The 23,892-nt window shown below is 55.0% G+C and overlaps 1 protein-coding gene across 8 annotated transcripts in view; it reads right to left on the bottom strand.

The window, feature by feature from the left end:
• Nucleotides 1-23,892, bottom strand: part of ADAMTS14 (ADAM metallopeptidase with thrombospondin type 1 motif 14) — a 125,498-nt gene that overhangs the window by 35,726 nt on the left and 65,880 nt on the right. For 5 of the 8 annotated variants that reach the window (XM_044942211.2, XM_044942212.2, XR_006550832.2 and 2 more), the window contains 13 exons: nucleotides 22,133-22,238; nucleotides 20,072-20,215; nucleotides 19,327-19,459; nucleotides 17,691-17,804; nucleotides 16,032-16,180; nucleotides 13,913-14,088; nucleotides 11,352-11,485; nucleotides 10,849-10,972; nucleotides 9,825-9,905; nucleotides 5,351-5,514; nucleotides 3,751-3,919; nucleotides 3,160-3,292; nucleotides 966-1,173 (listed from right to left, as the gene is read on the bottom strand). In XM_044942211.2, the coding sequence (XP_044798146.2) occupies nucleotides 966-1,173; nucleotides 3,160-3,292; nucleotides 3,751-3,919; nucleotides 5,351-5,514; nucleotides 9,825-9,905; nucleotides 10,849-10,972; nucleotides 11,352-11,485; nucleotides 13,913-14,088; nucleotides 16,032-16,180; nucleotides 17,691-17,804; nucleotides 19,327-19,459; nucleotides 20,072-20,215; nucleotides 22,133-22,238 (1,835 nt within the window). The remainder of the gene's footprint in view (nucleotides 1-965; nucleotides 1,174-3,159; nucleotides 3,293-3,750; nucleotides 3,920-5,350; nucleotides 5,515-9,824; nucleotides 9,906-10,848; nucleotides 10,973-11,351; nucleotides 11,486-13,912; nucleotides 14,089-16,031; nucleotides 16,181-17,690; nucleotides 17,805-19,326; nucleotides 19,460-20,071; nucleotides 20,216-22,132; nucleotides 22,239-23,892) is intronic. The other 3 variants (XM_044942213.2, XM_044942214.2, XM_044942215.2) reach the window with 2 other exon arrangements.

Genomic DNA, 23,892 nt, shown 5'->3' with positions numbered 1-23,892 from the left:
CGCTGACCTCCCAACAATGAACTTGCTACAGAGCTGCCAGAGTGATCTTTAAACCTGAAACCAGAGCTTGTGATACACGTTAAAACCGTTCAAGGTTCCCACTGCTCTGAGAATAACTAACTCCTCATAAAGCCCTGCAGCATCTGACCCCTGCCCACCTCTCCAAAGCCATCCTGCAACCCCTGCCCCTCCCATTCAGCTCCAGTCCCTTTCTGTTTCTGGAATGTAACAAGGTCGTTCCTGCCTTGGGGTCTTCCTGTGGCTCATGCCTCAGGTCACAGCTCTTATGTCACCACCTCAAAGAGGCCCTCCCTGATATGTTATCCTGTTTACTTCTGCTCAGATCCAGCTGCAGCTGGTGCATGCTTCTGTCTCTAGTACTGTCTCACATCTCCCTCACTGGACTGTAAGCACCACATGGACAAGAATCAGGTCTGTTGGAAATGGGTTCTAGGCATCCAGCACAGTGTGCCTGGAATGTAGTTGGCGCTCAGTAAATACTTCCTGAATGCAGGAATGTGCTTCAGGGACTTCCCTAGTGGTCCTGTGGCTAAGGTTCTGTTCTCCCAATGCAGGGGGCCCAGCTTCCATCCCTGGTTGGGGAACTAGATCCTTCATGCCACAGTGAAGATAGAGGATCCTGGTGAGACCCAGCACAGCCAAATAAAAATAAATACTAAAAAGAATGTGCTTCAGTTCGCATCCTAGCTCTAAGTGAAGGTCAAAGCAGATACTGAATAATATAAAGGCCAAGAACAAACCCATGTTCCAGCATACATGGGAGCTGATGGACTCAGTTTTGAGAAAAATCAAATCAGATGCAGGGAGAGAAATTCAACCAGAAACTCTGCCTGCATGGACAACCAGAACTCTCGGCAGCTCCCCCTCCCAGACCCCCCTCTTTCTGGACTTCCAGGGTAAGTGCCTATTAGCCCAGCCCCTTGCACCCTCTGAGAACAGCTCACCTGGGACCAGGCTCCTGTCCGCCACTGGAGTGGACAGGGGACGCGCAGGCAGGGCCGACGGGCCTCAGGCCGCTCCCCTGGGCAGGCCTTGGCCGGCATGGCCTTGTGAGTACCGTTGGTGAGGGGCAGCAGGCACTGCACCCCCCGAGTCTGCACCCCGAGCTTCCCACAGCTCCGGCTGCAGGTGCCCCACTCCTCCGTCACCCACCTGGAGACAGACAGGGAGAAAGGTAGAGGGAAGGCAGGACTGTGGCATACTTTCTCCCAGAGCTGCTCTCACCCTCCGAACCACAGGAGGCAGGAGCCAGAGAGAAGGGCTGGGCTTCAGAATGCTTGGGGGCCAAGCCATCCACCTGACTCTGCAGCCACCGGGTGTGCGGCCTTAGGGAGGTCACTTATTCCCTCCTCAGTTTCCTCGTATAAAAAAACGGGTATAACGCCTATTTAAATCCTGCCACCCTGCGGGTCCTTGCACCCTGCAAGCTCTTGACTGCTCTAAGCCACAGGTAGCCCACCTTTACATCACGATTCTTTCAACACTCTGAATTTTCCTGGTAGCCCAGTGGTTAAGACTTTGCCTTCCAATGCAGGGGACATGGGTTCAATCTTTAGTTGGGGGACTAAGATCCCACATGCTGCAGGGTGACTAAGCCCGTGTGCTGCAAACCACAGAGCTCATGAGCTCTGGAGCCCACACTGAACTAGAGAGTCCATGTGCCACAACAGAAGCAGAAGTACCCCAGCCTCCAGGGGGCTCTCGGGACAGTTAAAGGACATGTATACGTAAAGCGTGTGGTGGAGTGCTTGGCACACAGCAGGTGTGTCATAAACGTAGGCTCTGTCACCATCACCGCCAGTGCCTGCAGAGCTTTGGCTCATCAGCCAAGCTGGTGGTCTCCAAGCATCTTTTAGCTTTAGCCGCAGAGCAACTTCCCAGTGGCATCTTAAGCAGATGCCCTCTGGAAGAGTTAGACCAAAGCAAAACTGCTCTTGTCTAGAAAGAGAAAATGCAAGATCCCTGTGGCAGAATGGAGGGAGGGCAGCCCCCAAATGGCACTCCTCTGTTTCCTGAGGCATCATTTAGTAAACCAGGGATTTCAGCCAACCCTTCCTTTAGAAAACAAAACAAAAAGCCCTCAAACTTCACTTGGCATTTAACACATGAAGAAACAAGCCATGTTTCTGGCGGGTGACCTGCTGAGGGTCATGAAGGCATTAGCCCCACATACTCTGTGACCACCAGTGTCTGTGTGGAAAGTGGCCGGAATAAAAAGTAACGCGTCAAAGAAAAGCATGGAGGGCTAGGGGGCTGGGGACCATGGCCTGGGGCTGGACACAGGGAGGCCATGGCAGGCTCAAGCACGGCCACCAGCTCCCACCCTGGCCCCAGGCCCCTCCACCCTACAGAGCAGAGCTGCTATGGGTCAGCAAGGATGAATTGGAATCCCCTCCCTAACCCTGAGAGGACTCCAGGGATGCAGGTGGGCGGACTTGGTTCTCTGTGGTTTCCTGCCGGCCCACTACCCTCGGCCCTGCCTGAGGGCCACTAGAGAAGCCTGCTAGGGGCTGAGGGGGTGCTGGGCAACAGGCTCAGAGGCCAGATCTCGATCCTACACCAATCACGGCTCTTTTCTCCCCTAAGCCCCAAGAGAAGAGAAAAAAAGCCTCTCTTTTCTTCAAATACCCCCAAGAACATGACCCTGTGCTCAAAAGAGCCAGGGAATCCCAATCAGGGGCTAGACCATGGCTGGGAGCTGGCAGGCCAGGCCACGTCCCTGGGCCCCAGATGACTGGCCAGAGGAACTGGTGGACATGCCCCAGCCTAGGCCCTGGAAGCACTGAGCTCTTCTTCACCTCCATGGACCCCCTGGATCATGGAGAGAAAGCTGGGTCCACAGATCAGGCCTCAGCCTCCCCACCTGCAAAAGGATGCTGGGAGGGACAGAACAAAGGCGGCATCTTCCTCTTTCTGGGAGTGAAAGCTAATCTAGAAACCTCAGAGGGGATGGATAAGCAAGGAGGGCAGTGCTGGCCCTGGGCAGAGTCTGGTGTGTGGGTGCTCTCTGCTCAGAGTCCCGGCTGCAGGGTCTGTGCGCCCCCACGCTCCAGTGCTGCAGGAGCGCCCCTCATCCTGAGGTCAGGGCTGCGGGACGTTTGTGTTCAGCCACCTCGTCCCTCCCCCAGAAGCACTCACCCTGGCTGGGCACACGGGTGCTGGTTGCAGCGCCGGCGGATCGGCTTGGGCCTCTTCCTGTGGTCGCACAGGTGCCGCTGGACCATGTGGTGATCTCGTCGGCGCCGGCAGCCGTATTTGGTGAACTGGATCCCTGGAAGGAGGGCAGCCTGCTGTGGGGGCTCAGTTCTGCCAGGCCCCCCACCATCCTGGCCCAGAGCCTCAGGGACTGTGAGCTCTGAGTCCCACCTCCCTCTGGGCCTTTGCAACATCTCCTCCCAAAGTCACTTTCTAAGGAAGCCACCAGCCCATCTCAGGTGTCCCTGCCACCGTGCAGGTGGGGATGTGGCTCTGCACCACAGCCTCTCCGCACAGAGGGGGAGCCCTTGCAGGGCAGAGACCCTGCCACAGGCTTGTCTCTAGCACCCCCAGCCCAGCCCCAAGGCCCTGCCCAGGCAGGCTGTCACACCCCAGAGACCTTGATGGAGAAACTGAGGCATGAGCTGGGGCCACGATAAGTGGAGACAATTTCAGCCCCCTGACCCCTCCTGCTCCTCTCCCGAGAGGCCCTGGGCTGCCCCACAAGGGGGCTGCAGTCAGGCAGGCTGGTACCTCCTCCGCAGGCCTTGGTGCAGGGCGCCCAGCTCTTGAGTGCCCACTCGTAGGTGTCTGTCTCCTCCAGGAGCACGTTGTTGCTCCCGATAAGGGGCAGCAGGTCCTCGTGGATGATGTACTTGTAGGCCAGACTGCTGCGGGGGCCACTTTCAGCTGGGGGGAGTACCTGAGGGGAGAAGGAGGAGGTGGCACAGGACTGGAGGGCGGGGAGCAAGGCCAGCATAGGGAGACCAGAGAGGAGGAGGCACCAGGTTGTGGGGTTAGAAGCAGAACCAGTGGAAGCCAAGAGGGGGCAGCACTGAGTATGGCCTGGGGAGGACTTGCAGACCCATAGCCACAGGGAAACTCAGGCCAAGCACCTACTGTGTGCCTGGCCTGAACAGCCTGTGTGCCCATCGGTGTTTCTCCCTCCCACACACCTAATTTCCAACAAGGGCAGGAACCACGTCTGCTGGTCTGTCCTGCTCACAAGAGCACTCACACTGCCTGTCTCTAGAAGATGGTCTACGATAGAGACTCTTATCAGATAAATGATTGCAAATACTTTCCCCCATTCTGTTCAGGTTATCTTCTCACTTTCCTGAAAATGTCTTTTCATGTACAAAAGCTTTCAATTTCCATGAAGACAAATTTATCTTTTTTTTTTTTCTTTCATTGCTCATGCTTTTGGTATCGTATCTAGGAATCCAAGGTCATGATTTATCCCTCTATTTTCTCCAAGAGTTCCATGGCCTTAGCTCTTGTTCTTGGGGCTTTGATCTATCGTGAGCTGATTTTGGTATACAGTGTGAGGCAGGGGTTCAACTTCATTCTTCTGCCTGTGGCTGTCCCGTTGTGCCAGCATCGTTGGTTGCAGAGATCCTTCTTTCCCCATTGAACGTTCTTGGTATTCTTGTTGGAAATCAACTGGCCATAGGTGTACGAGTGGGCAGTAAATATAGCGTGAACAGGAAGCACATGTTGGATTGAATTAATATACCGAAACCAACTGGCTTCAGACCCTGTCCTCTAGGACCTCCCTGACCAGCGAGAGTATCACCAGAAACAAAGCATGTCCAGGGCCTCCCAGTCACCAGTCAGTGACAACAGAGACTCTCCTGACCTGGTCTCCTAAGTTAACAATCCCTGATCCACAAGCTCTGGCTTATGGTCTAGGAAGAGGAGGTGTGGGCAGAGGTGGGCCCCAGCTGGGACAGTAGCTGGCAGTGTCAGACGGCACCCATGAGCCACAGGCCATTGGACGCACTTCCTGGCAAAGTCACAATGCAAGTGGACACCAGGAGATGGCAGAATAACAGGGGAAACCAACCCAGGTCCTCCAGCTCCTCCTGGGCCCTATCTCTGAGCTTGCATTATGGAGGACAGGCTCCCAAAGGGGCATCTCTGATCAGACAGTGAGACAGCAGTTTCTTTTTCCCTTCTCACTTCCCATCCCACCAGCTTGGAAGTATGGAGGGCACCTTGGCCTTGCCCAGGCTCCCAAAGACACCTGAACAGGAACAGGAGTGTTGGCTCAGCAGCAGAGACGGGGGGTTAGGGGACTGGGCTGGGGCAGCAAGGCGAGTGGACAGGGGCCACCACACGGGCGAGGGCTCACCAGGACAGTGACGGCTTCGGGCAGGGGCCCGCTGGTCTTGAGGCTCTCCTTGGCATCCTCCACCACGTACTCCCACTCCAGGCCCATTGCGGTGAAGGTCCGGCTCGTGGCTTCCTTGCCCTTGGGGTTGAGGATGAAGCTGCCTGTGACCTGGTTCTTCACCGCTGGCCATGGGGAGAGGGTCACACAGATTTCTATTCCCCTCCACAGGAGCACAAGCCACACCTTGGGGCTTCAAGGCCGTCCCCGTGGGCCCCTCGGGGCTCCCTGCCTACCTGTCACTCTGTGCCCACCTGAGCCTTTCCCCCGTCAGATGGGTTGTCCCACTGCCCCTGGCAGCACCCCTGCCTCTGGACCCTGGAGGACACCATTCTGCTCAACTGGGCTCCGCTCCTTCCTGCCTGACAGGTCTCCACCACATTTACGGTTCAGCACAGTAACAACCTCTATGCTGCTGCTGCCACTAAGTCTCTTCAGTCGTGTCCGACTCTGTGCAACCCCATAGACGGCAGCCCCCCAGGCTCCCCCGTCCCTGGGATTCTCCAGGCAAGAACACTGGAGTGGGTTGCCATTTCCTTCTCCAATGCACGCATGCATGCGAAGTCGCTTCAGTCCTGTCCGACTCTGTGCGACCCTATGGACAGCAGCCCACCAGGCTCCTCTGACCATCGGATTCTCTAGGCAAGAATACTGGAGTGGGTTGCCATTTCCTTCTCCAAACAACCTCTGTAGCAGAGCATAAAGGCTAAGAGTATAGGCTCTGGAGTCAGACTGATCTGGGAAAGTTACTTAGAGTCCCTGTGCTGCCTCAGTTTCACCATGTATAAATTGCGAACGCCCTTTGAGGATAATCACAGTATCCCATGCTCACCTACCCTGCCAAGGGGCTCTTGGGACAATTAAAGTTCATATATGTAAAGAGTGAGGCAGAGTGCACGGCATGCAGTTGGCACATAATAAATGTTAGGCACTACGACAGTCATCAAAGTGGCGTCTGAGTTATAGTTGCAATTACAGACATCCCGTCTCCCCCACAGCCTGTCAGGATATCTCCTCTACCTCGGTGTCCCTGGCCCAGAACAGGGCTGAGCACAGAGTGGGTGGATAAAAAAAAAATCTAAGGGTAAATGTCTACCCCTTACAGTCCCAGCCAGTGAGTAACTCACAGCCTACAACTGGAACTGGCTGGGAGGCAGGAGGTGTGTAGGCTGCAGACACCCCAGCAAAGGCCCCAGTTCACAGCCTTATTCACCCTGGAAGCACCAGGGGTCAGAGAAGGGCTGCACCCTGGGACCTAAGCCCCCAGCCAGGTGGGGAGGCCAAAGGCTCTGGAGCCCTGGGGTGTCCCCACCTGGGGTAATTATAACATAAGAGCCAGGGATACAGGGCACCAACCACAGGCTGGTCACTCTGCTCACTGCCAAAGTGCGATCCTCACATGCATTCTGAGGTTGGTGCTGTTATTAATCCAGATGGGGAATCAGAGGCTCCCAGATGGGCAGGGGTGCGTCCTAGACACGCAGAGGCTGCTGGTCCAGCTCTCAGGAGGGCCAGCCTCTTTGGTGAGCGGGAGGAGAGATGCCCCTACCCCCGACAACCTCATCTCACCCAGCTCCAGAATGGCCAGACCCTCCGGGATAGCGCCAAGCATCACCTTAGGCAGGGCCCTTGTCTGTCCCCATAGCTCACGACTGCTGCTGTCCCCCAGCCCCTGGCTGTACACCCCACCTTCCAGGGGGTGGTGGGCTGGACTCTCCACCATCCAAGTCCTACCAGCTCTGAGCCCAGGCCCTACGACTGACCTGCTCCATATTTCCAGCAATTCTCTTAACCTCTCAGGGCCTCAGTTTCCTCAACTGCAAAATGGGGTAACAAGAAGGTTGTCATGAGGCTCCAGCAAATGAAGAGTGCCAGCTTCCGGCCCCTCATACAGTGGGTGCTACCAACACAGCTTCTCTCCCTTCACTTCCTTTCAGAGTCCATGCCCCTAAATTCCAGGAGTGCCAGACGTGCTTGGACAGGGCCTTGGCCTTCACTGCCAAGGCGGCCACCTGTCCCAGGCTTCTCCAGAGAGCACACACCCTGTCAGCACACACGTGCACACACGGGCACATGAGCACACACTCACACATGTATATTCTGCACACTTTTGCCAGGGTTGCTGTGGATCTCACACACATAATAGTCACACAATCTGTGCCAATGACAGGTTTCAGTTCTGCTTCCTTCCCACCCAAGCTCCTGGAGAGCTCTAACCCTCAGGGACTCACCCCACAAACACATACTGAACCTGTCCTGGATGCCAGGAGCCTCTACCCCAACCTCCACAGAAGCCCGTCTGCTACCTACAAGCCCATCGAGCTGGCTCCCTGGGAAGCCTAGACATCTGCACAGGGTAGGGATGGATGGAAGGAGCTGGGCAGGCAGCCCAAGGGGCTGCTGACAGTATGGAATCATCCATAGGGCTGCAGTAAGAGAAGTATTTGTAACCACCTTCTTTCAAGGGCAAATGACCTTCTCTTCCTGCCCCTGTCCCTCCCCAGCCCCTGTGCTGGCACAATTCCCCAGAGCCAGACAGGCAGGTGTGCAGGGAGATGGCCCAGCCAAAGCCCTCCCATCTCACAGCCAGAGGTGTGGCTGGCAGGGGCACGCGGCTGGGAGATCGGACACCAGGGTCCAGACTGGCTCATCCTGCAGGTGAATGAGGGTGCACAGATCGCCCATAACCCACTTAGGGCCTCAGTTTCCCCTTCCGCCTACTTCAACTCCACTCAGGTGCCCTCCAGAGCAGGTGAGGAATTTCTACAGCTGGGCTAATGTAGATGAACAGGGAGTGCAAGTTCTCCAGGAGACTTTTTAAATGTTTTCTATTATTTTAATAATAACCTAAAAACACGACTGTTGGCATTTTTGTAATATATGAACTTTCCCAGAGGTGTTACATTTTGTGTTTGTGTTCATGATGAGCTGGTAACAAGCAGTGCGACTTGGTGGCTGTGGTAGGTAAGAGGGGGCTCTGGACAGGCCATGGCCCAGGGCCATCACAACCACGCACCCTCTGTAAGGAGTCTGAACATAGGCAAGTGTGGGGAACCCAGCACTGCCCAGCGTGTGGGCAGCAGCCTTCTGCCCACCTGCTTGCCAGGAGCCTGCTCCAAACCATACGAATGTGCTTTCAATCGAGATAAAATTCACATTGAATACAACTCTGCCTTTTAAAGGGTGCGATTCTGTGACTGTGTAATCGCCACCACTATCTAATTCCAGAACATTTCATCACCCCCGAAAGAAATCTGAGACCCATTTGTAGTCACTCACCATTTTCCCCCTCTCTCCAGCCCCTGACAACCATCAACCTACTTCCTGTCTCTATGGATTTGCCTATTCTGCACATGCTCATTTTTTGATGCCAATTTTAGTTTCAGCAGAAACAGAATGAAGTAAAGAAACACACAAAAAATCTCCCCTTCTTACACTTATGGGCTTAATTTTAACTCTACTGATTGATTTGGGGGGCTGTCATTTTTGATGTCTTGGTTTTATAGCTATACAACTGCTGCATGTATAAAGGGTAGGCATCCAGCTTAGAGATTATGTGTTAAAGCATCATTATAAGAATTATTGAAGGGTCCCTCTGGTAGACTGCAAAAACAGCCACAGATTCCTCCTATTCCTGCTGGTTCACCTCTTTGCACTGTGATGTACCACATCTCCCATTAGGAGATACTCTGCTTCTACCCGTTGAGTCTGGGTTTGGCCATGGGGCTTGTTTAGACCACTCGGACATGAAAAGCAGGACGCAAGCAGAGACCTGAAACGGGCTTGCACACCAGGGTTTGCCTGCTCTTGCCACTCCTGAGGACCATGCAACAGATCCCACGTGCATAATCCCAGGCTAGCCAGCTGGGGACATGACCCTGTCACCCCTGTAACCCCAGCTGACAGCCAGTACCAACCAGGTCCCTACAGACCCACCAGCTGACTGCACTTGGGTGAGTGAGTTTCCAGGAGGATGAGTTAGAAGAAGCACCCAGCTGAGCCCAGCCCAAACAGGGGATCCACAGAACTGATGCTAATAAACACTTGCTGCATGAAGCTGCTAAGTTCGGGGATGATGTATTATACAGCAAACATTAACTAATACATTCTATGAAAATGGGTTACCTTTAAAAGGTACCTATGTGCACAAGAAATGAATAGCGGTTGCCCCTGGGGAAGGAAAGTGCTCCTGGGGTAGAGGGTGGAAGGAATCTCCCCTGGATCCCCTTTCATACCTTCTGAAATCTGAAGCATGGAGCCTTTTTCCAATTCAACACAAATGAAAAATCAATCAACAAAAAAGCATTCTCTCACATTTTTCAAATTTAAGAAATGCCCCCTACATTAGAATCTTCTCTTCCATTCTCCCAGCTCCCCCACACCTGAGGGCAGGTCCCAGGGGCTGGCTGCCCATCATCTAGCACCCAGTACTCACCAATGTGGTGGGGGACCTTCTCCAGCTCCTCAATCTGGATGTGCCTGGCACCTGCTGGGATCTGCACCAGCTTGAGAGCCCCTGCCACAGAAGAGGTTCCAGAAAAATCATGAGCATCCTGAGCTGGGAGCACCACGCCCAGCATCTCCCATAACCCCCACTCCTCATAGGCACCCCAGAAACTTAGTCTCCTTATCTGTAAATAGGAATGGGCCCTTCTTTACAAAGTGCTGAGAGGATCACAGTTTACATAGCTTAAAATGCTCTATAAAATCTATGGATTCAGTGTGTATGTCACTTGCTACTATTTCCCACTGTCTTGACCCTCCTCTTCTCTCCTGAGGTTCCCCTCTCCCCTTTCTTCTCATGCTTAAAGCCACTGTAGGGATTTAGATGAAACAAGCCATGAAGATCCAGCATTAGGGGGTCTCCATGATCCTCCCAATCCAACACCTGAAAACTAACCTTTCTCAGAACCATCAACTTTACCCCAACAAGGAGAGACAAGGCAAAGCTGAAATACTCCCAAAGGGGAAATGAATCTAATTCAAATTAAAGTGTAAAGGACTAATATCTGGCCCTTTTCAATAGAGGTATGGAGAGAAGTCAAGGAACTTAAAGAACCAGGAGTTCAAAGCAGGAAGGACTTCAGTTAAAAAAACAACAAACGAAAAAACAAGGTAAAAGATGAGGATGAAAAGGAAAATTGCTAGTCCAGCCTGGGCCTCATCTTTAGACCTATCTTACCCTCATTCCCAGCAACAGGCCCAGGCCAAGCTGAGTTCCTATGACCCACAGTGCTGAGCAGGAAATGCTTCCAAGCTCCTGAGCCCAAGCGCAGGCACAGCACGCCTGGATGGTGAGGGACCACAGTCAGGGCAGAGGCTCCAGGGCCTCCTCTCCCAACCTGAACTGTGGCCTGGCTCAGCAGGGAAGGGCTCAACTAGGGATGGCTCATTCTCTAGGGCCCTGGTTGGACCAGAACCCCACTGCTCCTGGTCATCCGCCACCCCCAGCTGCTCACCTGCCTGCTTGGAGGCCTTGCCCAGCGTCCCCTTCACAGTCCTGCAGTGGGAGTTGTCCCCGCCACAGACCCCACACTTGTCATCTGCCTTCATGGACCCCACTTCCTTGTCACAGCCGACGGGCTAAAGTCAGAGACGGGGTCAGCAAAAGAAGGCTTCCACACCCGCACTGCCACATGCGGTTGGCAGCCCCTGGCCCCCTCTCCAGTCCCCAGACATGAAAGGACCGTAGACTGAGAGGCATTCCTGGACGGGACTCTGCCACAAACATGCTATGTGACACAGTCCAGCTCTGAAACCTAGCCATGCCTCTCTCCTTGAATGCGGCTGGGCAGTGACCCTTTTCCAGCATCCCAGAGTTATGCTGAGGACAAGAGGTGTCACAGGTGGGGAAGGTGAGGTGATGCCTGTCTTCCCAGGGAACAGAAGGAGGGGGAGGTGCTGCAGCCCTCCAGTCTCCTGGGGCAGGCAGAGGGCGGGCGGTCCAGAGGCGGCCACCTACCACACACTCGCCGCGGGCACAGACACTGTACAGGTCGCGGTAGCTGCAGCGAGTCCCATCATGGACCACCTGGTTCATGAAGACCACGTCCCCTGTGTCCTCTGACTGGCAGATCAGTTCACACTTCTGGGCGTCTGTGGGGAAACGGAACACACTGAGCCGGCTGGGCTCGCAGAAAGTGGGCTGGCCTAGGCCGCCACTAGCACGTGGCCGGAACAGGAAGTCCCAGGGGCCAGCTCTGGGCAATGCAGGGAGAACCAGGTGTGGAGCTGGGCATAAAATCCCTGCTATGGCACTTAGGAGCCATGAGACTTTGGGTAACTTATCTGACCTCTGAACCTCAGTTCCTTATTTATTACCCCCATCAGTAAAATGCCACGTCACGCTGTTAAGAAACAGCAAGTGATAAAACAATAACAACAATTAGCCAACACTTAATGAAAGCTTACTATGTGCCAGACTTCAAAAACCTTTATACATTCTTGATGTACAACTTTAAATGCTTTTTGTGAATTAGCTAATTTAAACCTCTCAATACTCCCCAGGAAGTAGGTTCTAGCATTACAGAGGAGGAAACCAATGACCAAAGAGGTTAAGGAATTTGCTCACAGCCACTCAGCCACCCAGGAAGTGGCAGAGCCAGGATTCTAACCCAGGCTGTCTGGTTTGGGCCAGAGTCTGCTTTGATCTCTATATACACATCACCAGTCACACATATGATAGTGAATCTCAACATGTCTGTGAACAGTGGTCTGGGTTTGGGCTTACAAAATGGAGCAGCAGTGACGGAAGGAAGGAGGTCCTTTCTGGAGGTCCTTTCTAGTTTTAACAATCAAATGTTCTCTGTCTAGGCTATTAATGTCCTATAAAAGAAGGTTCCGGAGAACATATAAACATTTGCTGTGTTTCTTAGAAAAGGGGAAATTGGGGTTTAGCTAACTTCCTGGAATTTGTGTAAAAGTCCTGGGAAAACCCTAAGTCCCAACTGTCCCATTGACCTTGCAGCCCTTCTCCACCCCGTGTTACAGCAGCCTGTGTGGGTTCTGGATGGATCTGCAAAGCTTCCAAAGCAAAATTTGTCAGGAACCATCTGGCTCCTGGCTCCTCAACCCTAAGGTCCCTGTTGCCCAGTGACATCATGTCCCAGAACTCAGGACTTGAGTCTAGAGTCCAACATCCAGTGTCATTTTGGATCTCACACACAGGAGCAGCCATACTTCCAGTGGGACCTGGGCCAGGGGCCGAGGGGTAGGGAGCTTTCACCCTCCCAAAGGCAAGACCCTGACCAGTACACCTCAAGCAAATGGGTTTCCAGGCAGCCCTGAAAGCCAGCCAACAGTGGCATGGAGGTGGTGAGCTCCCCAGACTAGGGGGAGTCTAAGCAGGGAAGAGACACTCCCTGCAAGCATGTCCCGGAGAGGTCTGTGCTCTGGCGGGCAACACACAGGCCCTCTGAGGTCCCTTCCAACTTGAAGACTCTCAGTTCTAAATGAGAGCTGAAGAACGGAGGGTCTTGCAATGGTGATTTGAAACCAGGGCTATGAGAAGGAAGCCCTGGGCTAGGGAAAGCAAAGGCCATTCTGATCAGCACTGCCTGAGGCTGAGGGCTGGGTAGTAGGGGGTGAGCATCAGGTTGTGGAAGGACCATGGAGAGGCTGGCCAAGCAAGGGAGATTCAGAGGACAGCTGAAGGTCCTTCCAGCCTGAAGACACTAAGCTGGCGTGAGTCCCAGCCCTTCACTGGCTTCTCTCTGCTGCCAAGAGTTATTGTTGTTCAATCACTAAGTCATGTCTGATTCTTTGAGACTCCATGGACTGCAGCACACCAGGCTTCCCTGTCCTTCACTCTTTCTCAGTTTGCTCAAATTCACGCCCGTTGAGTCAGTGATGCTATCTAACCATCTCATCCTCTGCCACTACGAGAGACACCACTAAAAAAGCTCCAAAACAGACAGGCACTGGCTTAGCCCCAAAATTCTGACCCTCTGCATGAGTCCCACGGCCTGTGTCCAGGGGCAGTTTGGAGGGGCTCAGTGGGAGGATCCCATAGGTCCCATTGACCTGACTTTCCAATCATTTTCATTAACGCCTGAAACAGTAGTACAATCAGTACAAACCTAAAAACATGGTCGGTAATAGCACTGAGCTTCTCTGGACTCTGGTGATGCAAAGCGAGGAATGCCTGCACCCGGGCCTTCCGCACACGGCAGGACATGTTTGAAAGCACCCGCCCCACCACCAGCACTGCCGCCAGCCTCAGTGGTACTTCTGGGCCAAGTGACCCCTGCTCAAGACATTGCCCTCGCATCAGCCAGGAAACAGCATAAGAATTCAAATCCAGGATGATTTTCGTGATGATGGTGGGCCCCCAATGTATACAGTGCAAAGGTCTGCACAAAGGCATAGGGCAAACCTGCCAACTGCAATGCCCTTTGGGTGCCGCCACTGTCCCTCCACCTTCACTGGTGGGCCAGGAAAGGAAGGCCCTGTCTGGGAAGATAAGGACCCAGCAGAGGCCCAAGGCCATGGGGCGGGAGGTGGAGGGAACAGGGCCCCACTCACCATCGTCCGGCTCATAGGGGATCCAGCTGTGCTTGGCGTTCTGGTGGACGTAGTAGGAGCTGCGCTTGGCACACTGCTGGGCCCGGAAGTCCTCGTAGGGCCCTGGACACTCCTCGCTGTTGCAGATCTGGTACTGGAACATGGGCCCTGAGCACATGCGGCCTCCGTAAGCTGGGCTGGGACAGGCATAAAGAGACTGTGCTGGCTGGAAAGGCTGGACGGGTGGCAGGCTTTCCCATAGCCACCTGGGTGGCTCAGCCCTTTAGAGGAGCATAAAAAGGGGCCACACTAACTTGGAAGTTAGGGGGGAACCCCACTGTGAGGGCTGCTGAGCTCAGAGTCTTTTGGTCCCTTCAGGCATATGCCACCTATTTGAGTGTTTCTGTGATCGGAAGAAGAGAGAATGAAAGAAAGAAACGGGGCAAGAGACGGGGTGGAGAGGAGGAAGACAAGAGGGAAAGACTAACCGCTCCAGCTGGGCTGGAAGAGAAATCAATCTTACTCATCTTTGCGTATTCTTTCACCCGCTACACAGGCCTGACACACAGTAGGTCCCCAACACAGGACTCAGCTGCTCTCATTTGCATCCACTTCCATTTAATATCACCATAAACTAAGGAGAGGTAAAAGAGACTTGGGTTTGGAGTCAAAAGATCTAGCTGAATCTACACTCAAGTCCCGCTATGCCTTAATTTCCCCTTTCAAGGAGGGACCTCTGTATTCTTACGTACCTCTTATTTTATCTACCTCCTTGTGTGTCTGTGAAGAATAAATTTTAAAAAGGTATCCTTAAGCAATCTGTACTCTCGTCCCCATTAAATTAAAAGGATTCGGTAAGATTACGGGTACAAAGTATTCAAGTGAATGGGGCTCCTGGAACTCTATACAGAGGTGCTGGGGGGTTATATGGGCTTATGCACAGGAGTGCTGAGCACCCCACCTGGCGCAGAGAAAGCAGTCCGTACCCCGGAGTAATTAGAACAGAGGCCGTCCTTCATTAGCGCTTAAACTGTGCTGGGGAGAGTACACATAATATTTCATTTAAGCCTCATAAAATAAAAATGGTTATTTCAGAACAGTTCAATAAACAGGAGCTTCGATCAAGGGAATAACTATGTGCCATGACCGGGAGGTGGTTTATCCAAAGTGGGTACCGCTGGCCCTTTCTCTAACCCAGCTTTCATACCCCCAACAGGCTGAAGTTACAAGGCTGTTCTCTTTGGCTCCTACTTGTAAAGGGTCAGTACAGCCATCTGACATGGGAACAGGCTGCTCTGGGAGGCACTGAGAGTCCCATCCCTGGAGGTATACACACAGCAGAGTAGGAAGGACTACTCCTGAAGATGCTGGAGAGAAGATGACCACCACTGAGCCTCTGTGATCCTAGGACCCTGCCGTTCTGAGGTCCCCATCACATCTCTCATTGCTGTGAGGGCTAGGCTGGCCCTGCCCCACAGAGGTTCTGCATCCCTGGTTCCAGGGACCAGCAGACCCACAGGGCCAGACTGGGCCAGCCCTCAGCTCCCATGAAGCTGTTCTAAGCAGGCTGCATCAGCTTGGGAGATAGAGGCCATAAAGAGCTGGTGCTCTGAGGTACCAAACCAAGGGAGGGGAACCTCATGGAGAGGATAAAAGGGAGAAATAGATTGCGCCCCCAGAATGCTGAAAAAATGGTGGGGGCGGGGAGGTAAGGAGAGGATTTGACATTAGAAAGAGATAAGAAAAAGTGAAGGAAGTTTTGCTTCATGTAGTAGGAAACAGACTTGGGGAATTTATTCTCCTAAAACATGGCTAGTGAACAGTGTTTTTTCAAAGTTTAGCTGGAAGATCAGGGTCACAGAAGGGCTTGTTAAACTGACCAAGCCTTGGGCCCACCCAGACTCTCTACACATGAGATATTAAGAATCACCGGCTCAGACCCGTTCTCAGATGTCAGACCCAACGGGAGATGTCTGACCGAGGTGGAAGTGATTTGGTGCCCGCAACAATTTTGGGTCCTCATCCACTGGAATATGTAGCCACCTGCAGGGGACCTTCTTTCTTGGGCCCTGCCCCCCAGTGCCGCCCCCTCCAAGCCCCTCAGGCCCCTGCCCTGCCCACCTCAGCCAAGTGCACTCACGGGGGATTGTCACAGGTCCGGCTACGGGATCGAACCCCGCCCCCACAGGACCGTGAACACGACCCGAACTTGGTCCAGGAGCTCCAGCCTCCGTCCTGGCCATAAGTCTGCTCCGGCGACTTCCAGATGCAGTGACCTTTGAAGCACCACTGGGATGGAGCAGAGGGTGTGAGGTCACCCTGGAGCCACCGCCACAGAAAGTACCCAACTGGGTACTGTGGGTGAGCCCAGAGAAAGGAATGCTAAGAGCACCAGCCTCGGGGTCACACGGAATCCAGTGCCTACTGTGAGCTGAATGACCCTCAGCAAAGAATATCCCTTCCAGAGCCCACTCCACAGCTGGACAACGGGGATAACAGCACTCGCCCACAGGGCTGTCGTGAGCACTCACACACAGCCCTCCAATAACAGCAGGTGATAGAATATTGATGACAGGAGCTGCAATTATTTGGTTTACCACCCCCAGAGGCACAAAGAGCTGATAAGAGAGAGAAGACATAATCTTCCCACACAACCTAGAGTTGATCTTGGCTCTGGACCTCGAAATCACCATCTGGGATTCCAAGCAGGTATGTTCATAGGAGGGAAGCCAGCTACCCGGGAGGTCCAGCCACACAGTGGAGGGTGTATGCCTCAAGTCCAAGAAACCCGGGTTTGAATCCTGGCTTGGCCATTACTAGCTGCGTGTGGCTTTGGCAGAGCTTAACCTTGCTGAACCTCAGTGTACTTGCCTGGTAAATGGGACTGTTCTCAGAACTGAAGGCAACCACACTCACAAAGGCCTCAGCACAAGGCCAGGCGCAAAGGAGAGGTCAGCCCAGGTTAACTCCCTTCCTTCCTCCTGTAGGGCCATAGGTAAGAAATACAGTAAAGCCGTCCAGGCCATTTGCAAGAGAGAACTCAGTGTTTCTCAGCCTCAGAGTCACTACGGGAACTTTTAAAACTCCGGATGTCTCAGCTTCACCCCCAGACTGAGTCAGACTCTGTAGGGATAGAGATTTTTAAAAGAAGCTCCACCCATCTGTGAAGGGACAGACCATTTACAGATGTGAGTCTGCTGAGGGCCAAGGGTGAAGGGCAGAGGACAGGCTGGTGGGGGCAGCACCCTGCTTCTTCCCAGAGCCCTCATTTGCTTTGACAGGACTCCTAACTTCACAAGAAGCCGAGGAGAGGGACGTGCTTGGTCAGAGGATGGCCCAAGGTCACCACAGAGAGCTGCAGGGAGAGGCAGGGCCAGCGATAGAGCAGAGGAGGGGTTTCAGAACTCAGCTCAAGACTCTCAGACCCGGGGACCCCTGAACAAGCCCCCCCCCCCGCCCCCCGCTAATCACCCTCTGTTTGACCTCCACAAGTTCCCTAACCAGCCTCAGCTTCAGTCTCCTCATCTGTAAAATGGGAGTAAATGTGCCCGCTGATGCACTATGAGACAAGGCCAAACCTGCTCTCTGTAGAAGCCAAAGACTGTGGTCCCAGGGAGGAGAGGGGCAGTGGAGAGGAGGACTCCACACCCATCTGCCTGCACGCAAGGCTCACTCTTGTCCCACACTCCCACCCTGCCCTGGCCACCATGCACTCACATCCACACTGGGCAGAGGGCAGGTCCCCCTGGGGGCTGGCACCCAGGAAGGCGCTCCGCCTGCAGCCCCAGCCCACAGTTACCTTGCCTGGCGCGCACTCAGTCCCATCCAGCGGGGGCCCCTTCTTGGTCTTGCAGAAGTACGGGTTGTCGGGGTGGCTGCACCACAGCTGCCTGCAGGCCTCGAAGGTCCTGAACTGTGCGGCAAGGGGGACGGGGTCACCGGGCTGGACTGGGCCTCCAGCTCTGGCAAGTTGTCCAGGGGAACCGACAGTGACAGAGAGGGGGCAGGATGTGGGTGGGTGCTGGGCCAAACACTGCCAGGGAGGCAGGAGGGGCCCATCCAACCAGAGCCCCACACGTCCACCAGCTCAACTCCACCCCAAGTGCCAGTGGCCTCCAGCAACCCCACCGAGAAGAAGGTGCCAGCCACAGCCCACACGCCTCTGCTCTCCCCTCCAAGGCCTCCATTCTTGTCTTGCAGAGGCCACTCTGTCGCTGAGCAGGGACCAGGGTTTGAGGCTGTGATGAGGCTGGGTCTGCTGATGCCCCCTAAGCTCTGTGCCTGTCGGGGGCTTGGAGGGAGCTGCCAGTCTAGCCCAGACTCTGCAGCACCCAGAAAAGGTCAGGACTCCCATCTCCCTCTTATATAAGGTTGGGGTGGTGGTTTAGTCGCTAAGTCATGTCCAATTCTTGCAATCCCATGGACTATATAGCCTGCCAGACTCCTTTGTCCATGGGATTTCCCAGGCAGGAATACTGGAGGGGGTTGCCATTTCCTCATATAAGGCTGGTAACCTTATATTTCACATTGTCTAGGGAAGCCTCAATCTCCTTTTCTCTATCATCCCCTGCCAGCCAAACTCATGTCCTACACACACACAGCCTCTGGGCATTGAAATCCCATTTCCCAGCTGCTTCTCCATCCTCAAAGCAGAGACCAGGTGTTCCAGTGTTGCCTGGGCCATGCACAAGATTGCCACACACAGGGCCTTCAGGTCCTGCAGAGATGAGGAGGGGGCTACGTTCTTGGATGTGGGAGGTATGACGTACTCTAGGCACCAAGGCCTCACCCCTTTGGACATCCCCCTTGTCCTGGGATGTCCCCTTCTCTGAGCCTCTGCCTGGGCCTTGCTCAGTGGCTGTTTGATTCTCCCCTGGGGGGCTCAGCTGATTGCCAGGCTCCAGGCTCTCCCTGCCTTGTCCTGCAGGGGAGGACAGGCTTCTGCTCCCTTGTATCTATCATCTCAGGCACAGGGCAGAGGATGGAGGGAGCATGCAACTGACCCCCTGGAAAGAGATTACGTGGGACACAGGAGAACTTCACCAGGGTGGGAAGTCTAAGCCAAACATCCTGCCAAACATCCAGACAGCAGAGGGTAGAAACTATTTCTCTACCAGCCCAGAGCTAGTACCTGATCTGACACATGGGCCACCTGGCAGATAAACCCCCAGTGACCAGCCTGGCCCGTCAGGACCCCATTGGTGCCCCACCCTCTGTGTTCCACTCTGTCCCCATCCTTCCAGGCATTTTCCAGCCCGCACACACACTGTCTCCCCACCCCTCCATGGGACTGGGTGCAGTGGGGACATAGCAGAAGGTGGCAGGGCCTAGACCCTGGTCATCCTGTAGTCCCCTATGGTGGCTCCATGAATGACCAGCCTGGGATCCAGGAGGCTGGCCTGGCATCCCAGCTGGCAGAGGCCATGGGAACTCACCGCCGAGCAGGTGTGGTACCCGGTGCCAAAGTCGAAGCGACACTGCTCATCCATTGAGTAGTCAATGCCAGGCAGCTCGGGGGGCTGGGGCCAGGCAGGCGCAAAGGGGTCGTCAAGGAGACAGTCATAGGAGCTGCCGGCAGAGGCAGGGAGTGAGCCGGGCGGGGCAGGAAGGCCCCATCCCTCCCTTCCCAGAGGAGGGGGCGGGAACCAAGCTAGGAAGGCCTGCAGGGACGCGCCTGCTGCTCTGTGTTGGTTGCTTCGGAAAATGGACCACCCCACAGGTGCCCCTGCTTCCACTCATGACCATGTCTGGGCTCCAAGGCAAGGCCACCAGGACCAGCCTTAGGCACGCAGCTCGTGGCTTGCTTATAGGGCCCATTCACCCACATTACAGAGTTCACGCCATGGCCCAGAATAAGGGCTGGCTCCCAGACAGTTTGAGGGCTCACTGCCCTGAGAGAGGAAGACAAATCAGCCCACCGTGCAGGATGTACGCTGGGCCCCGGCCGATTGCTGCAGAGGTTAGTGACAGTATGTCTGCCGGCACCTACCCCACCCAAATCCACTCTGCATCCATCCTTGGCCTTGAGCTCTAGAATCCAACACTCGTCCTGGGCCTCCACACTCCTGGAGGCCCAGGAACTGACCGGCAAAGCCAGACTGGAGCGTGTGTCCCGAGTGGGATGGTGCTCTGAGGGGAGATGATGGGGGAGGCAGAGGGCGGAGGGCGGAGGTGACCTACGGGAGGTAGCGGCTGAGCTCCAGCTTGCTGCAGCGAGACCAGTGGAAGCGGTGGAAGGCGGCCTGCACCAGGGGCGCCATGACACTGCCCAGGCTGGTCTCATCCGCACAGCCGTTCGCCTGACCATCATGCTCCATGCCGAGCCTGGAGGTGGGGGAGCAGAGAGGGCAGTCCTGAGTCACACCCAGGGAGCCCACCCCTGGGAAGACGAGCAGGTGGGCTGGAGACTCTGCCCTCACCAGGCTTCAGACTGTGCCTTTTGGCCTCAGTTTCCCCACTGTGCAGTGGGGAGAGCCACCCCACTGGATGGAAGCTGAGGCCCCACATTGCCCCTCAATCAGGCTGAGCTCATTCTGCCCTCCAGCCCCCTCCTCAAACCCTCCCTAACATCCTCAAGGTGTCTGAAACCAGCTTAAGCCCCACTCTGGCCCCAGGACACTCTTCCTGGCCCCCCTGCCCAGGGTCTGTCTGCCCACAGCAGGGCCACCTGCACTATGGTTAACAACTTGCACACCATGCACTGTCTTCCCTCCAAACCTGAGGCCTCGTGCGCAAGGACCAGTTTCATTCTGTTCAGTATGACTTGGCTTACAGCGCCCTCCCTGTGTACCAGCCTCCTTAGCTTCTTCTAGACCTGGCCTTACAGAGCTATGTGTGTGATACCCACCTGCCATAATGGTAGTTTAAATGTAAAAGTTTGCTCTTTATAGTTAGTGTGCATGCTAAGTCGCATCAGTCATGTCTGATTCTATACAACTCCATGGACTGAAGCCCGCCAGGCTCTTCTGCCCATAGGATGCTCCAGGCAAGAATACTGGAGTGGGTTGCTGTGCCTTCCTCCAGGGGATCTTCCCAACCCAGGAATCAAACCTGCTTCGCTTACATCTCCTGCATTGGCAGGCATGTTCTTTACCACTAGCACCATCTGGGAAGCCCTTTATAGTTACTATGTAACACCGAAGCCCAAAGGTTCTAAATTCTTACACATTCCCAGACATCTGCATCTGGCCTTGACCACTAGACAGACATGTGGGCCTCTAAGCTTGACCTTGTCTCTCTGTAGGCAGCGGCTCTGTGAGTGAAGAGTGCCCCCCACATACAGGAAGACAAACTCCGGGCTCTAGAATATGTGGAAGTATTGGTCGCCAGGGCAGGAAGGGCCCTCGGAGATTTCCCCCGTGTCAGCCTCTGTGTTGCAGCTGAGGAAACGCAGGCCCCAGAGAGGAGGTGCCACCCGCTCAGCGAAGGGCAGGGCTGGGGTGAAACCGTGGGGGCAGGCAGATGTGGAGGGGGCACAGCTGACCGTGGGTGGCAGGCTTGCCCTCGCAGCTGGCCCACTCCTTCCCATGTCCTTCCAGCTGCAAAAAATGGCCCTCACTCTACGCCTTGGCTGGGGACAGGCAAGCTGGGGGCGTGTCCCTTAGCTCTGCCTTGTGGACACGCAAGGCCAGGAGGCACAACTGTGCCAGTGTGCCTCACCGCTGGACACTGGATGGTGGATTATTTGTTTTCTCCCAGCACATAGCGTCTTGCATGCTTTTGTGTCCCGTTCTCCACGGAAGCCCTATTTGTAGAACAGGGCCTGGCACACGACAGGTGTTCAAGAAATAGTGGTTGACTGAATGAATGAATACACTCTAAACCAAACCCAGGTCTGAGGATCACGTAAGCCAGCCACCAGCCTGGCCCGAGTCCTGGATCTCCATGCACCTGTTTAAGATGGACTCTGGCCAGCACTCCACATGCGAGCAGCAGGGAGGGCCTCGAGGGGTGACTGGACAGAGGCCACCCAGAGAGCACAGTGCTGCCTCTGAGGGGACACTGTCACTGAGCTGCCAAAGGCAGGGCCACGTCTGGTCTCCCACAGCCCTGGGATTTGGGAGCTGGGCCCAAGGCAGACCCAGAATTGCTCTCTGGGTCCCGGGGCTCCCTCCCACTCGGGGCAGCTTCTCTGGCATCTCCCGGGAGCCTGGGATAGGACTCAGAACTGGGACAAAACCTCCCATACCCACAGACCTCCTTGGGGCTTAAGGCACAGCCCACCCCCTCGGGGCCACTTACACATGGCCAGTCTCGTGGGCCACCACAAAGGCCGAGGAGAAGCCGTCTTCATGGTTGAGGGCACAGCTTCTCAGGGGGTGGCACATGCCAGTGACAGGAGCATACCCTGCCGGGGATGGGGAGAGAGGGCAGAGAGAGGTCACAGGCAGATGAGGCAGGACGCAACGAGGTCTGTGCTAAGCCAGCTACCACAGGCACGTCTGGATCGGGTCACTGCCAGAGGGTCCCGGGAGGAAAAAGGATTCTTGCAATGTCCCGCCCTGTATGTATGCAGCTGCAGTGTGGCACCTAGGCCAAGCTGCCCGCACATCCTTCCCTCCTGGCCTGTGGCTCCCTGCGGCTTCAGCCCCTCCTCTAAACAAGGCAGCGTGCCCAAGCCTGCACACACCCAGCTTCCAAGCTGCAGCCTTCCAGCCAGCCAGTCGGTCAGTTGACAAGCTCCACACATCTGTGCAGTGTGACCGCTGGCAGCGTTAGACACTATGGGGAGAATAGAGGAATCAGGTGCCAGTCCGCACCCCCATCCTATAGCACATCCACACCCGTGAGGGGCAGACAGTTTCGCAGGCAGACCAGGGTCAGGAGGTTACTTAGGGGTGGGCCTGGAGGGCTGGAGTTCCAGGAGCTCAGAGGGATGTGTGGGCATGATTGGGTGGCATCCAGGGAATGGGTCTAATGGAAGGGGTTGAGGGGACCAGGGCATGACTTACGAGGGGCCTAGAGCTGGGGCTGGGGGAGAGGTGAGAGACTCTGGGGAGGTGGGGGTGGACACGTGGAGGGGAGGACATGGGCAGAGTGAAGACATGACTGTGTAGGCCTCAGGAGACACGGGCAGTGCAGGGGGTCAGCACACGGTAGCCACAGTGAGGCCAGCACTGGCTGAGTGGCTTTGTGTGAGAGGCCTATGATCTAGCGGGCTGCATCCCCACCTCCCCAGGGCCTGTAATTGACTGGGAGGGCAGCCTGGGCTGGGGAAGACCTCTGAAGAGGGGGCGATGGCAGAGAACACTCCCTACCCAGGGCTTTCCGCCAGCCACGACCAGACAGCTATTCTCTGTCTTCAGAACTGCCAAAACCCTTTCCTGAGATGGTCCTGGGGGTATAGAGGTTTCTGGGGTCCTGCCTGTCCTGGAGGTCTGGATGTGTTCAACAGCACATGCGAGCACACATATGTGTGGGTGTCTGTGTGCACATGTGTCTGGGCAGAAGTACTCATTTGTCTGTACATGTGTGTGTCAACCTGTGTGTGTACAAGCTCGCCTTGGGGATTTCAGGGATTCAGACAAGCAGATCTTTTGGGTACAGGCTGACCCTCCTCTAGCACCAGACCAGAAAACACTAAGAAGCCTTCAACTTGGTACCTGGAGATCCAGTCTGAGTTTCAGCTCTGTCTCCTCTCTGCAGTGGGGCCTGGGCAAACCTTGTTGCCACTCTGGGCCTTGGTTTCCCCTTACGAAAAGCTAGGGGCAGGGGGAGGTGATCCAAGCTTCCTGAGTTTGCACAGGGCACTCAACCAGCCTCTATCACAGACACTGCATGCATCCCTCAGGCCTTTTAGCAGCCTGGGAACAGAGGATGCAAATATACTACTATTTCCTCCCCTCCACAGTGGGGAGAGTTCTGGGGATGAGTGAGCTCAGCTCACTGGGCTGCAGAGTCATGGATCAGCAGAGAGGGCAGGGCCTTCCTTCCAGAAGTCCACACTGGCCCTGTTGCAGGTTCCCCATGGCCAGCTTCTGAAGACAGAAGGATACAGTGTG

Source organism: Bubalus bubalis, chromosome 4, assembly GCF_019923935.1.
Source record: "Bubalus bubalis isolate 160015118507 breed Murrah chromosome 4, NDDB_SH_1, whole genome shotgun sequence".
Classification (NCBI taxonomy): Eukaryota; Metazoa; Chordata; class Mammalia; order Artiodactyla; family Bovidae; genus Bubalus; species Bubalus bubalis.
This window is presented reverse-complemented; position numbering and strand designations above follow the sequence as displayed.